Source organism: Gopherus evgoodei, chromosome 2 (assembly GCF_007399415.2).
Source record: "Gopherus evgoodei ecotype Sinaloan lineage chromosome 2, rGopEvg1_v1.p, whole genome shotgun sequence".
NCBI lineage: Eukaryota > Metazoa > Chordata > Testudines > Testudinidae > Gopherus > Gopherus evgoodei.
The window spans coordinates 183,927,591-183,945,012 of record NC_044323.1 but is presented as its reverse complement, the minus strand read 5'-3'; the positions used below and the strand labels follow the sequence as shown (position 1 = coordinate 183,945,012).

Here is a 17,422-nt window from a genome sequence, read left to right as displayed (position 1 = left end):
ATATGAGAAAATAATTCCAACCCCCTCATCCCATCCCATTTTATCAACTATTAGTGAGTACTCAAAAACCCATGCTGTGCCTCGGTCCTAAAAACTCATATAAAAATTGCTCTCTGCAGTGCAAAATAAAGATGTTTATGACAAAAACTAGCATCATGGTGGATCAGACATCTGTTTGGGAGATTACTCACCTGGTGAAGCTGTTAACTTGCTGTGATCTTGATACATTTATACTGTTGAGTTCAGGTACATTCAAACTTGTGGACTGGTGTTTAATATGACAGTAAGACTGATGTGCTTTGTTTGATATTACTCCATTACTGCAACTACTTTCAAAACCTAAACAAAAGAATATTTTAATAATCTTAGTCAGTTACAAATTGTGATTTTATGTACACATTTCTGAAATAAGGATAAGATTGATTTGTTCATGTACAGTAGATTTATCAAATAATTCCACATACCTAGCTTCCATTCCTCAAGCCTTTGAAACACATTTAAGGCTTTCACAGTAAAGAGGCCAGGTAATAAAATTAACAGGCAAATAAGAACAGCAGCTTACATTTTCAGTTCACTAGCAAAGGTTCCCAGTGAAATGCACAAGTCAGAGGAACTACAAACCTTTTTCTTGGAATATACCATTCAGAAAGTATCTGAAAACCATGAGTGGGCTAGTGTCTGCCTTGGTTTTTAATGGCTACACTTTATCTTAATTGGCTTTGTATAACAGCTGTTACAAAGACTTATTTTTATGTTAGTTTTCATATGTAAGTTCAGTAATTTGAAGGTATATTCAATATTATCAGCTAAACAAATGATTAATGAGGATCAAAATTTGATGGAGAATTACAATTTGCTAAACAGCAAAACATCTAGTTAAACATCACTCCAGCCTGATGTACTACTCTTTCCCGCAAACACCTCATCCCTCCCCAGTAATATTTAATTGAGGAAAGCTGTAATTTAAAAGCAGATACATTAAATGTGTACTAATTTGATACTTTATTTTATCAAGTCCTGAAAATGGGAGTTCCATATATTCTACTGTAGCAATAGATCACAAGCACTTTCAATCTGCCATTCAATAAATCCATCAGCCACTACTAATATACAACTTTGCACAGATTTATTATTATTAGGTGTGGCTTTATCTTCAAAACAATAGAAAGTCAATGTTTTGGGAGATTTTTCTGCATCACATCCTACTAAACTTTCAAAGCTGAAGATAGGAGAAACAGGATACAAGTTATAAATACCTTCTATTTGAATATTATAATAGCTACATGTTTAACTTTTCGTAAGGTCTTCGGTCCCTTCCCACGACAGCCATTGCCTTTCCAGCAGCAGTGTCCCCCACACTGGCCACTTAACTCTCACTTTCTACTTAAGGAAAACTAGACTGAAGACAATAAGTTGGCCTCAATTTAGATTTTATAACAGAATTGAACTGAAAGTGGACAGAGGGACACCAACTACCGCTGAAAGAGGACTGGGTTCAGTGAAGATATACAAAACTTCCACTCTCTTTCAAAGAGCCTAATCTCTCCCTCTATCCAACCCACTTGCACTTTAAAAGCTAATCCTCCCCTCAAATATTTATTATTACTTAAACTGAATTGGAAGCCTTGAAACATTCAAGTCTTTCTTTTAAGTTAAAGGTTTGCTTAAGACAGCCTGATCACCCTCAGCAGAGCTGAGCAGCATCAACTGAAGTTTGGTTGTCAGCAGAAAGTCAGAAACTTGACCTGCCTGACCACCAACTCCTAATACCAGCACAGCACTGCTCTGGGACTCCTTACCAGTGACTGTCTGTTCTCTATGCCCTATAATCCATGCTCATTCCTAGGCTGAAGGAGATGGTAGCTTCTGGTCATGTCAGCAGATCAAATGGGGCAGTATGGGGGAGGTGGAATACAGTGGGTCCCCTGCCAAGGGAAAAGCAGTGCCATTTGGGATTCACTCTTAAGTTCCACCCTAGAATCACCTCCAAGCAGCTAACCACATACTAGATGCCAAAAACCACCCTACTACACAGAAGACTTCCCAAAATATTTGGAACCAGTCTCCAAGTGACATACATCATGGTATTAGCTGGTTGCCCAAGCCTTTACTTTCACCTAGCTGGATTTATATTTTGATGACTGGACTTCAGCTACGCACTATTTCCAGTTGGCAAATGACTGACATCACCTAAACCAGCCAATTGATGAGTACAAACTTCCCTCTGGGTAACTAATTCAGTATGTTAAACTAGAAAACTTAATATGCAAATCTGACAGGTCTGTAATTCTTTCTTGACATTCAGAATTGAAGAAAAATCTCAGTACAGTGTGGGGTTTTCCCCTAGTTTGACTCACCAGAAAAGTGTGTGCTGCTTCCTTTGCTCACTGCTAAACTGTGAATATTCATTCCATGGCTGGGGCTCATGCTAGGACTACTAAATGATCGAGGGCTTACAGGGTAACTATCTTGTGATTTTGGACTATGGCCGCCCAGACATCGCACTTCACTGTCTGTACCATTCACCATTTCTATAAACTGGCGCACCCTAAACAATTAAAAAAGACAACATTATTTAGAGAGAAGACATGCCACTTCAGAATTTCAGATAAATTACTTCTACTTGCACTGAATGTTTAAATCTTGAAAACAAAGTTTTACTCACTGACAAAGCACTCAATGTCAGAGATTTAGGCCTGGTCTATACTTAAACTAGATCAACCTAGCTACGCCACCAATGGCTGTGAAAAATTTCACATTCTGAGAGCCATAGTTAGGTCGATCTAACCATCAGTGTAGAATTCTTCTGTTGGCCGAGCTACTGCTTCTCAGAGGTTGATTAACCACACTGATGAAAAAAACCCTGCTGTCAATGTAAGAAGTGCCTACACTACAGTGCTACAATGTAATAGCTTTGGCTGTACCAGTGTAGCGCACATAAGTGTAGGTATATTCTCAGTCTTCAGATTGTGAGGTTAGAGTATCCAACCAGAACGTAACCACAAGAGAACAAATAACTGATTTGTGGGGAGGACCTGGAAAAGCAAGAACCTTATCCTGCAAGAATAAATTTTGACTATCAATAATCTTTTAAAAAGGAAAATTTAGAAATATTAAATGTTCTATTTTAAATTAAACTTTTTCCTCAGAAAGAGAAAAGGGTTTTCACCTTCTGCAGTAACTCAGGTTCTTCGAGATGGTTGTCCCTGTGGGTGCTCTACTTTAGGTGCTTGATGCCCTGTGCTCGTAATCGAAGATTTGTGGTAGTAGTCTCTGGTTGGGCTGCGCATGCACCAGAGCTGTCTCACACTGCTCTGATCAGTTACATAGTGGTGTGCAGCCAACTGCCCCAGTTCCTTCTCTACCCGAGAGAACTGGGCTGAAACTCCAAAGTAGAGGGGAGGAGGGAGGATAGTGGAGCACCCACAGGGACAGCCATCTCCAAGAACCTCAGTTACCGCATAAGGTATCTTCTTCAAGGAGTGTCTCTGGGAGTGCTCCACTTTAGGAGATTGTTAAGCAGTGCCCCTGAGTGGGGAGGAGGGGCTTCAGAGTTGGTCTACTGACAGTGGATAACACCGTAAGTCCAAAGTGGAGCATCGGATACTGATTGTTGTTCTAAGGCATAGTGTTTAGTGAAAGTACAGACTGATGCCCAGGTAGCTGCTCTGAAAACGTCAGTGATAGGGACGTTACTGAGAAAAGCCACAGATGCTGCTAGTGCCCTGGTGGAGTGTGTGTGAACTCCCAGTGGATACCGTAGATTGTGGTTTTGGTAGCATAAATGGATATATCCTGCCATCCATTTGGATAGTGTCTCTTTTGACATGGTTTGACCCATCAAGCGTTCTGATATAGAAACAAATAGTCTAGATGATTTTCTAAAATGTTTTTGTTCTTTCAATGTAGAAAGCTAATGCTCTGTGAACATCCAATGTGTGGAGTGAGGCCTCCTCCCTGTCCGCATGTGGCTTAGGAAAAAATACAGTAAGTAAATGGATTTGTTTAAATGAAAGGGGGAAGCAACTTTGGGTATGAACTTCAGATGTGGTCGTAGGATTGCTTTCTTTAAAGCATGTTGTATAAGGTGGGTGTTCCTTTAGGGCACCTAAATCTCCCACTTGTCTGGCGGATGTGATGGCAATGAGGAAAGCCACCTTCATGGATAAGTGCAACAAAGAGCAAGTTGCAAGGAATTCAAACGGCTTTCCCATCAGTCCACACAGAATGAGGTTGAGGTCTCACATGGGTATAGTTCCTTATTGTGGGATAAGTGTTTTCAGTGCCTTTAAGGAAGCGTTTAATCATCAGGTGAGCAAATATAGTGACACTGTCCACCTTGTCGTGGAAGGAGATAACAGCAGCCAAGTGTACTCTCATGGAGCTTGTGGATAGCCCCAATTTTTTAAGTCCTAGTATAAAGTCCAGGATCCTCAGTAGGGGGGACGATTGTGGCAAGATTTGTTTATCTGGGCAACAGGTGCAGAATCATTTCCACTTACAGATATAAGTGTTTCTTGTACTTTGTCTCTCGCTGCTCAGTAATATATCTTTTACTTCCTCAGAACAGGCCTTCTCGACCTCAGTCAGCCACGGAGTACTGCGAGGTTGGGGTGACAGAGGCATCCCATATCTTGTGATAGAAGGTGAGGTACTAAGGGAAGGGCTCAAGGCGGTTTCACTGCCATCTGGCACAAGTATGGGAACCACGTTTGTGCACTACGAGAAAGACCCTAGATTTGTCCTGTTTGATCTTGTGACTGACTCGGCTTACGCGTGGGGTCGAAAGAAATGCATACATCAGTGGTGCCTCCCATTTTATGAGGAGAGTGTCAGCTAGGGAGTGGTGTCCAAATCCCACTCTGGAGCAATATTGTGGGTATTTGGCATTATAGAGCTGTTGCAAATAGATCTATGGTAGGGAACTGCCATAGTTTGAATATGAATTTGAGAATTCCAGGATCCATCCTCCACTCATGGGTTTGTGAGAAATCCCTGCTTAGTACATCCACCATTGTAGTCTAACATCTTGGCAGATCGGATGCCGATATCAATAGGTTGTTGGTGATGCACCAATTCCAAAGGCATATCACCTTTGAACATAGGGAGTATGATTGTGCTTCCCCTTGGCCGTTTATAGAAAATATGCATGCTAAATTGTCTCTGAGGATCTTGATTTATTGTTCTTGATTAGAGGAAGAAAGTGCTCACATGCATTTTGGACTGCCCTTAGCTCCAGTAAGTTTATGAGCTAAGGGCAATCTCTGATTGTAAAACCTGCCTTGTTTCTTTTTGTTTGCAGGTACGTAAACACCAACAGTTTTTAAGGTCGCCCGTGAGTCTTTTAGGGTGTGTAATGAAACATCAGTTTTGTCTGCAAATAATTTCTGCCCCTCGAAAGATAAGTCCTCGACCATTGCCTAGACCTCCCTTGGGGACCTGGTGAGGTGGAGCTATATTGCATGGCGCATAACCACGGATGTCATGATGGATCATGCTGTCGTGTCTTCCAAGTCAAGGGAAGGCCGTCCTGGAGATGAGACCCCCTTCAGAAATGTTTACCTTCTACTGTTTTTTTTGACATCTTGTAAATTTTCAATAGACGTCGACCTTTGGAGAACAGATTGTGTGTATATTTGGCTAGCAGGGCAGCATAGTTAGCTATGCGGAACTGAAGTGTAGCTGAGGAATAAGCTTTCTGCCTGAAAAGGTCTAGCCTGTTCCAGTCCTTATTGTATGGGGTCTTTCGAGACTGGTGTTGTTTGCCCCCTTCACTACTAGGGAGTTTGGTGTAGGGTGTGTAAATAGGAACTCAGCCCCTTTTGCTGGCACATAATATTTCTTGTTGGATCTTTTACATGTGGCTGGAGCTGAAGCAGGTGTCTGCCGTATTATTTTTGCAGGCTCCATGACTGAATCGCTAATTGGCAAAGCTATCCTTGCCGATGGGGATGCCTGGAGTACGTCTGAGATTGTGTTGGGCTTCTGGTAGCTGAGCCAACGAAATGTCCAGAGATTCAGCAATTCCTTTGAAGCAGTTCTGAAAGGATTTGAAATCATCCACCATGGTGGAAGGTGGTGGCATTATGATTTCGTATAGTGATGAAGATGAGAGCTGAGTAGGTGGCGAAGTGTCATGTTCGGCTGTGTTCTCAGGTTCCTCAGTGTCTTCTTCTGTTTCTGAGGGTGCCTGGACAGTTGAAGGGTACAAGGCCAGGGGACCTAGGCAGGCTAGGAAGCCTTCAGTTGGACTCTATACACTGCCCCAAGATCCCAGTATGACCAGTTAGCTGGGAATGGTATGGGGGGGTGGTGCCCATGGGTGACCATATCATCCTCGTATATCTGCAGATGGTTGGTGATGAAATGGTCATGGCTTGGGTGAGGAGTGGAGAGGAGTATATATTACTGCCTTGTCCTTTTCTTCTTCATCACTGGAGACCGGGGGGAAGGAGGGAGTGTGGGCTGATCTGCAGGTAGTAGTCAGCTGGCTTGATACCAATCTGGATGGGTACCCTTGGTGCCGAGAAAAGGAGATTCAGGTGTTAAGATCACTATCTGGTCCACATGCCTCATGAATTGCGGAGGAAACATGAGTCTCGGTGCCAAAGACGGAATGGTGGACAGCCCAGGAGCATGAGTTGAAGCTGCTAGTGCTAAGAATTTAGAGCTGCATAGCACAGGTACAGCAGGTGGTGCCATTGTACTGCTCAGTCCAGAGATGATCTTCAGTTCCATGAGTGCTGTTATGTTTCACTTTAATGTGTAACTCTCCATTAGAGTTGCCCACGTAGGGTCTTTAGCTCTTCAGGAACTCTCGGAGCCAGATGTTCCTGGTGCCTCATGGTCCAGCACACTCGGTGCCATTGATACCATGGCAAATTTTTCAGTTGGGAATCAGTTTCTTTTTAGATGCTTCTCAGTGCAGAGATGTCTGCAACTGCTTTTTGGTAGCCTTTCTAGGAGTAGGCTCCTTGGCAGCCATTGTTGAAGTGGAGCCCATGTCAGAGACTGGCAATCGTTGGCCAGCGGGTGACCTGGACTCAGGGATCAACCAAGGCAGCGGACACACTGAGGGTGACCAGCAGAGGCCAGTATGGAGAGTCTGCAAGTCAGGCAGTGTTTAAAGCCATGTGAGCTGGGCATGCCTGAGGGAGTCTGTCTCAGAGAAAAATATAAGGGTAAACCCTGTTTGAGGCTAAGGCTGTACAATTGCTAGAGATGCAGAGGTAGATAGGAAAGGTAAAGGAAAAATATATTTTTTCAATTTTAAAGGAATTAGAGTAAGGCAAGGATTAAGTTAGTTGTAGTTAGTTTCCCTAAAACTATCACTATGAACTATTTATTAGAAATTTTATTGAGGTAAGAGAGGGCACTGCTGATTGCTCCGACTCAAGCCAAAGGCAGTAGAGAAGGAATTGGGGGATGGTTGGCTGCACACCACTATGTAACTGCTTGGAGCGGTGTGAGATGACTACAGCGCATGCGCAGCCCAACTGGGCACTGCTACCACAAATCTCTGATTACAGGCGCAGTGTGTCAAGACACCTAAACTGGAGCATCCACAGGGACACTCCTTGAAGAATCTACCATTTCCCTCAAAGTCAATGAGGAAAGAGGACTCAGTGTTTGGAACTAATAAGTGACAAAAGAAAGTTTAACATTAAACATTCATAATGGAAAACAGTTCCAAAAAATTAAAAACACAAAGATTTAGATGAAAACTCAGATTCTGGAAGACAATTTTACAGCAAGAAACAAATTATATCCACAGAGCTGCAGAATACAAAGGATCCTGACGACATATTAGTTATTTGATCTAAAAGATACATATAGCACACAGAAAAGTTAACTAAATAAGCAGTTTTTAAATTCAACAGAATTTTTAGAGCTTTCACAGGAACAAATTAATTATGTAATATCTCCTAGGACTACACAGTTCTCTATAGACAGCTGCATAACTCGAAGACTCACTTTAATGCAAATAAGAGATTAGGATTTCTTTCTAGTAAACTTGGATACAACTGTTGTGTTGTTTCAATGGCTTCTCCCATTCTTCCTGCTAAAACCAATTTTTGAATTCCTGTCCACCAAAGCACAAAAAAGTAAGGTTAAAACTTAGTTTAAGGATTCATATACATTAACTATTAAAAATACCACCAACATGAATCAATAGGATTTTTACCCAAAAAAATCATGGAAAGAAGAAATGGGTTGGTTTCCTTGGAAATTCTGAAATATTTTAAGAGTTGTATTTATTTTACAGATATTTATATAAGCATTATATACATTATATATTGCCAGCTGCTTTGCAAACACACTGACCTACCACTTACTCAAATAGCTCATTTAAAAGAAGATTAAAAAATTAAGCGGGAGGGATAGCTCAGTAGTTTGAGTATTGGCCTATTAAACCCAGGGTTGCAAGTTCAATCCTTGAGGGGGCCACTTAGGGATCTGGGGCAAAATCAGTACTTAGTCCTGCTAGTGAAGGCAGGGGCCTGGACTCTAACCTTTCGGGGCCCCTTCCAGCCTGAGATAGAATGTAAGAGTTATACCTAAGACACTGTTTTATTTTATTTTTAACTGATATCTTCATAAAGTATGTCCACACTGCACTACTGTCATTTGCAAGACCAGGAATACCGGGCTATATCTAGCTCATAAAGGCTATATCTAAATTAAGAAAAATGGTCAAGTTTAGATTGTGTTTAGTTAATATGCTAGCTAAGCCCAACGTAAATATGACCTCTCGCCTAATGAAAATCAGAGTAACACCTTAACTTAATTTTCACCTACTTACTTTATAGCTTAACCTCCTGACTAGACTGCAACTCATCCTGCTAGAACTGAACTAAAAGTGTTGAACTTTTCCAAGTGTAAGCCTGACAAACTCAATCTGCATCTAAACAGCACCTGCTAGCTAAGCTTCTACCACTTTTCCTACTCAAGGCAAAAATCTATGTCTGTGTCCCATTCAAGTTAACTGACTATCAACTTTGGTTTACTAATGTGATTGTCAGCATTCGTCTAGACCAGTGGTGGCCAACCTGCAGCCTATCACAGTAATCTGCCCGCAGGCCACAAGACAGTTTGTTTACAGCTCCCAATGACCGCGGTTCACCATTCCCAGCCAATGGGAGCTGCGCAGTCCACAGAGACGTGCTGGCCACCACTTCCCGCAGCTCCCATTGGCCAGAAATGGCAAACCGCAGCCACTGCGAACTATGGGCAGCAAACTGTCTCCCAGCCCGCCAGCGGATTACCCCGATGGGCCATGCGCGGCTCACAGGCTGCAGATTGCCCACCATTGGTCTAGACATACCATTAACATTTGTTCCAAAATAACACCTTTGTGTCCTCTCTTTCAAATATAAGCGCCATGGTAGGTAATTCATAATATTCCTCTTCATTAAACTAGTTCCAAAATTAAACAGTACTTTCAAGATTAACAAACCAGTGGCTCAAGAATCCATGATTGTGCATTAATACACTGAATTATAATGGTGTAAGTTTGTTAGAAGGCCATTCCATGATGAAAAGATTCATAGATTAAATTATAGAGAACTGTTTTTAATATGAGCCAATTTAAGTTAATTTGTTTTAAAAAGTATACAGTGTACTTTCCAGCCTTACTTTGTCTATTTTTAATGGAGGCTAATTCTTCTAGTACAGTCTGGTCTGTAGATCTGGCAAAAGCCTCTGCTGTTGCACAGTACCCATGATGAACTAAATAAGATGAAACCATTCTGAGGAGAGAATTCAAACAGTTAAAATATGCAACATCATTTATACCATTATGCAACATCATTTATACCATTATGCAGGTAAAATAAACTGAAGACAATTTTCAAACTTCCAGGCATATGAGCAAACAAAATCACTTGCTTGATAAAAGCAAATAGTGGAATTAGTAAGATACATAAACCAGATATATATATTTGCAACATATAAAAATGTCCTATCCCAGTTATCTAGTCATGAATACGTTAATTAAATGTATTTGATTCCTTCCCAGAAGAGCTAAGCTCCTTGTTAGAGCATATTCTTATTTGTACTTGTTTTTACAAATTATTTTTTAACATTTTATTTCAATTATATAGAAACAATTGAGGTTTTTTAATGAATCCCATTTGTTAACCCAAGCTATGATCAATTACATACTGATTTTTTCAAGTGTGTTCCTGGCTCATGAAATGTGTTGGACTTAAAGCCCTGTGAGGCCAAATTCTGTATTAATCCACAGAACAAATACAGTATGCTCAGCAGCAATGAGAGTTTCTCTAAATAGTACCAAATATGTTCCACAACCCAGAACTGACATGAAAGTCTGCATGTCTACACAGCAAAAGAGACATGCAGCATGTCTCAGGTCAACTCACTCAGACTCATGCCACAGGGCTAAAAACAGAGTTGATATTTGGGCTCAGGCTGGAGCCAGGACTCTGAAACGCAGTGAGGGAGGTGGGTTTGAGAGTCTAGGTTCCAGCCTAAGCCTGAACATCTACGCTGCTGTTTTGAGCTCCACAAGCCTGAATCAGTGGACCTGGCCTCCGAGACTTGCCACTGTGGGTTTCCCCCACCCCCTTTTTTTTTTGTTTGTTTTGGGCAGCACAGACATATCTTCTGAGTAAGGGAAGACTCCACGGTTAAGGAAATCTGTGACTGTACCAATACTCACTTGTTCACTGGCAACTAGAGACTACCAACTCAGTTTAAACAAGCCCCAGAGTAGCCAGTCGAATTGCAGTCACTAATGACATGGATATGAATTTGCATTTATGACTTAACTACTGATCTCCTGCAAGCACTTAAGTCCGTGTACATAAATTAAACATGAATAGCTCCACTGACATAATAGGTCTGCTTATATGCATAAAGATAAGCACATGCATAAGTGTTATAGGATCACGGTCCTAAAGGAAAACCCTCAAATCCGTCGAATCATCTAAGTCTTTGTTTTAACAGATTTTTAGCATGAATGCTGGTGCAGAAAACAATCGTGGTGCCTAGTGCCTTAACTCTGTATGGTAATTAAAAAATTCAAACACTTGTGACAATTCACTTAATCACATGAATAGATCCAAAATATTGTATTTAAGGTTCTGAATCGAAGTACGCTGAGAATGACAAATTAAGTTACATTTCCCCTTCAGTAATTTTTTTTTTTAAATTAAAATGCTTGTTTGGCTAGGAAAGATGACAAAATGGCTTACGCTAGCACTAATGTCAACACACATGGTGTCAGGAGGTGGTGAAACAACAATATAGTGAGCATTCACTTAAAGACCAAAATGTGTTCATTGGGATATTCCCATAGCCAGTGAGTCTGCTCAAAAAATTAAAATTAATGCCACATTAATACAAAACACTGTTGTAAACAATGCATTCCAGCAAGTAGCTGGACTAATATATCCAAATTTACAAGTTCTACTGACATTATGTGAGTGCAGAAAGGAAGACTACCATAAAATAAGTTTTCAAAATCTGATTTCCTTAGTTTAAGTGAATTTAGTGCTCATGAAAGAAGGAGGCAGCTATGAGAGAGAAAGAGAGAGGAGCAGCAATTTTTAAACTGCAAATTTCATCCCAAAGTACTTTACAAAGTTAAACAAATTACATATAGGGATCGCTATTCCACAGCACATACACACTACTCCATAGCACAAACACAAACAATATTGGCAGTGAGTAAAAACCACAGCCAACTGAAAATACAGGATTTCAGGCATGTTTAATTTAAATTCACACACACACACACACACACACACACACACACACACACACACACAGAATTCACCTTCACTTGTCATTTCAGATTGAATGTTCTTTGGGGCAGAGACTAAGTGTATTCCATGTTTTGTGAGGCAACTAGCACACTTCAGGGTGCCAGATAAACAGTTATTAATCTCCATAGGTCATTCAGTCCCCTGCTTCTCTGCTGAGACAGCCATTATCCGTATCAATTAGTGTTAAGTGATACAGTTGTTTCTTTGATACAGACACCTGTCTACCAAGACCTGAACTGATAGAGATTTCTACATATGCCATCCCAATGGCTATTCAACAGAAATAATTTTCGGTCACTACTGATCAAGGCTGCATTTGCACTAGTGACCAAAAAGTCAAACGTTATATAGCTTTTCACTAATTTTAATACGCCAGACAGCTGCCCTGATGAATCTTAATGGTAATAGTTCTAACTGTATCAAAGAATGCACTTCATTTTTTACCATCACTTCAATATGACAGGACAAATACAAAGTTCTCAGGAACATTTAAGTACTGCCTATATTTGCTAAAAAACTATTTGAACAGTTGAATTTAATTAGGATTTCGTACAAACTTTTTTTAAACGCCCATTTTAAAATCCCTTTTAGCAAATTTTAAGTATACACTCTTTAAAATCCCTCTAATTCTTACTTTTGAATCATTGTCTGCCATTCTCCTTCCCGATCTCCTATAGGAAATCTGTCGATCTGAGCCTGAATTTTGGTTCTCCATTCTCGCATATAGTCTTCAATGTCAAACACAAATGGATGCTGCCCAAAGTTAGCATCTACCACTTCTCCTGGTGTTTGAAGCCCTACTGTAGGGTACAAGTTTGGCTGAAAGAGATTTTTTTTTTAAATCAATACTTTTTCCTCTTATTCCAAATTCCTCCCTTTTTTAATCAGCTTAAACATCCCCACCCACACCCCTCACTGGGGAGAAGTAGTACTCACTCTCCCAGCATTCCCAGTGGTTAGTCAAATTTAAGTAACTGATACCAACTAAGCAATATGAGGACAAAACAACTCTGTCACCAATGGGAGAGAAAATAAAACACTGCCCATTATTTTGAGATCCAAACCTCAACACTGGTAATTCTTCAAGCTAACAAATGCAGTTTTTAAAGCATGGTAAACATTACACTTTTTGGCTTCGATTTTATGTTGAAAACATGCATCTCCAAGTTAAATAATCCTGGTCTTAAAAAAAAAAATATTGATTTCTAAACAAGAGCAAAAAAATTTAACACAAATGTATTAAGTGGGTCATTTCCATTTTCAGGTGTACCACCACTAACAGGTCAGATATTTTAGCAATGTTTTAAGGTAGAGAATTGAAATGATAGGGGCAACTCCTTAGCTTAGAAATTCAAGTATAATGCCTACAAAGAACGGTACCAGTTCACTAAAGCCCTCGTGATTTCTTTGATTTGTATCTAAAATGACTTCAAAGCATTGTCTTCTAAATTCTATTTTCTTTTCAGAAATTGGCCTTCACAGTGAACTTTTACATATGGTCCCAATTCCCAAAAGGGTAAAAATCTGTTTTGCCAGCACTTGTATGTTCTAGGATCAGAATGAATTGTTGGATGCCAATAGTGTCTCTTCAGCTTTTTCTCTTAGGACCTAGTGGTGCAATGATGCCCTCCAACAGGATTGTGTGTCTAAATCGTTGTCCTCTAAATCACAACACCAAAGTCCAGATTGAAAATGATGTGAATGAGAGAAAGCCTCCCCCCCCAAAAAAAGACACATCATGGTGTACCCATGGTACGGGGGGGGGGGGGAGGGGGGGGCCATTCATACAGAATGCTGCTGGAATAAAATCCAATCAAAAGATAAACTAGGGTTTATAGAATTTTATGCAGAATGTCACAATATTAAGATTATTTTAAAGAAATTAAAATAATTAGTTTACATACTTCGTACTATGAACTAAATTACGATTAAAAAGCCAAGTGTGATTAGTATTGACACATTAAAAATAGCCTTTCTTGGAGGAAATGCCTAAATTTGTGATTTTACACACACACACAAAAGGTGTTTTAAGAAGTCTTTGCATATAATATAGCCACCATTTGTGTTTGAACAATGGGCATTTTGTGCTTCCAACTCAGGTATTCCCAAGAATGAACACACAGACATACATACTTACGTATTTGGGCATAAAACTATTACAATATAAAATAAGTTAGCTTTATCATTATTGTTCACAGATTCTCTCTCACCTGTTTGACAAGCACACAGGGTATATAAATAAAATATTTTAAAATCATGTATTACATTCTCATCCCGATTTTCTGATCAAAAACCTCAAGTAAATGTCCTGATACTAAAATCTGAACAGAGAAAAAAATTGTAACTATTTGCTTTTCAGTATTAGTGTTTACAGATACTGAGTTTCAAGTTGTTGCCTCAGTGATATCTGTCAAACTGAAAACCAGATATAAAATGATATAAAAAGGGCATACTGCACATTTCCAGTAAACATAAGCTAGATAGACAAGAACAGTGATAGTACATTTGAAACAGTTATTTATAGTATGCATAAAATTCTATTTTCTGTTTGAAAATCCACTTATCTTACCGGTAGATCCGTAAAAGCAATACCTGCAACAAACAGAGATGCATTAAAATAATTATTCATATATTTGTATTCAAAATGTATTTGAAAAAGCAAGCAACTTCCTAGATGCTTTTTTATTTTAAAAAAGTATACAAGAGCATTCAAGTAGTCAGTTAAATTTGTCACATCTTACAATTGTTGGAGAATATCTAATAGGGAATATCTAGATGCTAAATATTTAGTTTCTCTAATCGTTGTAAGTTTGTAAAAACTTCCCAGACAAAAGTAAGTATGACAGGCATGCTGACACCCATAACGCTTCTGCACAAGTTAGTATAGTAGTAACAGGAACCAAAAGGTAAGTATTTGGCAAATAGAAAAGAAATATTTTCAAAAGATGATAAACATTTAAACTATCATACAGAAATATTCAGACCAATATTTTGAAAATTGGTAGCTTAAAGCTAAGTTCTCTTACCCATGTTATATAGGAGTCTAAGTATAGATTTGACAGCCTCTCTTTAAGCAAACAAGTGTGAAAATTTAGGCCATAGTTGACTGTCTTAAATGTTACAGAAAAAAGTAGCAATAGCATTTTCATAATATATTCTGGCAATGTACAAGTTCTGTTATATGCAACTATAATAATGAGATGAAAGCAGCAAAGAGTCCTGTGGTAACTTATAGACTAACAGCCGTATTGGAGCATGAGCTTCCGTGGGTGAATGCATGCATCAGACAAAGTGGGTATTCACTCATGAAAGCTCATGCTCCAATACGTCTGTTAGTCTATAAGGTGCCACAGGACTCTGCTGCTTTTACAGATCCAGACTAACAAGGCTACCCCGATACTTAATGAGATGCAAGTTTACTGCAAAGAAGTCTCTCCTACTGGCAATGCATAGAACTTTTCTTGTTTGCAAAAATTAAAGCAGAAGTAGCATATTTGCCAGAGGCTTCGTAGAAAATTAATTAGTTCTGATCCAAACTAAGTATTCTACTAGAGTTTGATAAAAGTTAAACCAGCTATTTTAGTATCTAGTTATAAAATATGAGAAGCTGATAAAACCAGAAAAGTAATTTTGGAATTTACTGGAATTAAGAAAAAATAAAAATAAAATCTAACCTTTATATGTTCCCAGAGCTTTAGGTAAATTTTAGAAAAATAATTCCAATTTCAAATAGATTCTTTTGAAGGAGTGAAATTCTGTATCTGAAACCCACAGGGTATATCATAATTTTCTTCTCTTCATGCTGAAGGATTTTATTTTTAACCTTACTAGCTGTCCATTTATGCTGACAACTCAAATCTACTTCTGTTTTATTTCTCCATCTGATACAGCACTATCATATCAAATGTTATATGGCAAAAACAAAAGCTTCTAATCTTTCCTCCTAAATCCATCTTCACTTTCCACCACCGTTAACTCCATCCTAATCACTGAGGCCCTCGATATAGGACTCCTTATCTTTCTCCCACGCAAACTGTAACCAAATCCTGCTGCTTCTTCCCTCGCATCCAAAATTCATCATTTCCATATGGCTAACTTGCTGTCCATGTCCTAATCTTCTCTTGCCTTGACTACTCAATCCTATTCCTCTTTGGAATTCTTAACTGTCATCTCCTCCTCCAATTTCTCCAGAATGATCTCTTACGTGTTGCTATGATCTTATTACTCCACCCCCTCACTTTTGCAACCTCCCAACAGCTTTCCATGACTTTAAACAAGCTTTTTGCCCTTCTCTTCAAGACCTATATTAAGCTCCAGCCTAAATCTACAGCCAGTTTCTTTCCTAATCCCACTCCTACCAATAAGAGACGTCTTAACTCTTCCCCTTTGTCATTTTCTCACATCGTCTAAGCCTTATTCCAATGGTCCCCAGCCCTTTTCGTCTGGCGGAGGACCGTGGCAGCAGATGAGCATCCGCCGAAATGCCGCCGACAAGCGCCATCATCCGGAGGCATCGCTGCCGAATTTTGCCAGCATTTCAGCAGATGCTCATCTGCCGGCCAGTAGGTGGGCGCTATGGTGCCCACAGGCACCACATTGGGGACCCCTGCCTTATTCCGTTAGCCCCTATTTCAACAGTCTTCCAAAACCTATTCACCAAGCCACAACCCTCTCCTTAACCCACTGCTAATACAAACATGCAAGACATGAGGAAAGAAAAATATCTTTGGTCACTAAAGTGTGTGCAACCTATCTGAAGTGCCAGACAGGTAACTTATGTAAGATTAACACCACCCAGGCGTGCTGTGCTCATCCTCAAAGTTTCTGTACAATGTGGTATAGTGAGACATGATGCTAAAACATACGGTGAATGGTTAACTGGCAGAAATTTGGGATGGCCTATGTAACTAATTTGTGGCTTTGTTCCAGCTCTAAATGGCTGGCTACTGGCAGTGTGCTGCTCACAAAGGGACACACTATATTTGAAATGCATTCTCCTATGCTCTGGGACAAAGGGTAATTAGATTTGTTAGACTTCATCTAACAGTAACACACAGTATATAATTACAAATTCAAAAATATAAGCTTGAATTTAATTGCGACAATTGAAAACTAGAGACCTTCAGAAAGTTCAGATGCCAGATCTTAGTCACCACGAGTTGAAATATACGCAGATCTCCTGGGAAAGATGGTGTGGGAAAAGCCCTCCAAATTCATGTATAAGGTTTTAATGTTGCATTAGTAAGTTTTTCCATTTTTCTTATCTGTTCATTTAAAGCCCTGGAGTATAATCCCATTTAAAAAAAAATGGTCCATATTTAAGGTGCTTATGAATCTTGACTCCAATGTCAGGGACCAGTATAAACACAATTTTAAGATTTTAAATGTACAAAAAAGTGCATTAAGTTTGATGACATCAGCTGTCATTAGCAGTGATTGTTTTCCATACCCAAACTATGTCCATTCTTTGTGTAGAAGCAGGTATTGTTGATAAGGTTTACACAACAACCAATGACATCACCAGTTGTAAATGTTGGGCCATAGGGTTGTCCAGTTCCAGAGGAACAAAATGAATGTCCATCATCTCCATGGTAACCATATGAATGTTTATCCCAACCTGTAACAAAGCATTT

General features: G+C 39.5%; 1 protein-coding gene and 1 long non-coding RNA gene across 4 annotated transcripts in view; one reads left to right on the top strand and one right to left on the bottom strand.

Moving 5' to 3' along the window:
* The window catches only part of RANBP9 (RAN binding protein 9), a 49,447-nt gene that overhangs the window by 8,950 nt on the left and 23,075 nt on the right, over positions 1 to 17,422 (bottom strand). For all 3 annotated transcript variants that reach the window (XM_030552485.1, XM_030552486.1, XM_030552487.1), the window contains exons 3-9: positions 17,239 to 17,406; positions 14,359 to 14,381; positions 12,424 to 12,608; positions 9,637 to 9,749; positions 7,975 to 8,083; positions 2,358 to 2,548; positions 192 to 339 (exon numbers count right to left, since the gene is read on the bottom strand). In XM_030552485.1, coding sequence (XP_030408345.1) covers positions 192 to 339; positions 2,358 to 2,548; positions 7,975 to 8,083; positions 9,637 to 9,749; positions 12,424 to 12,608; positions 14,359 to 14,381; positions 17,239 to 17,406 — 937 coding nt within the window. The remainder of the gene's footprint in view (positions 1 to 191; positions 340 to 2,357; positions 2,549 to 7,974; positions 8,084 to 9,636; positions 9,750 to 12,423; positions 12,609 to 14,358; positions 14,382 to 17,238; positions 17,407 to 17,422) is intronic.
* Positions 3,909 to 7,951, top strand: LOC115646543. The gene is made up of 3 exons (XR_003999053.1): positions 3,909 to 3,987; positions 4,566 to 4,646; positions 5,303 to 7,951. It is a non-coding gene; the product is annotated as an uncharacterized LOC115646543 (long non-coding RNA).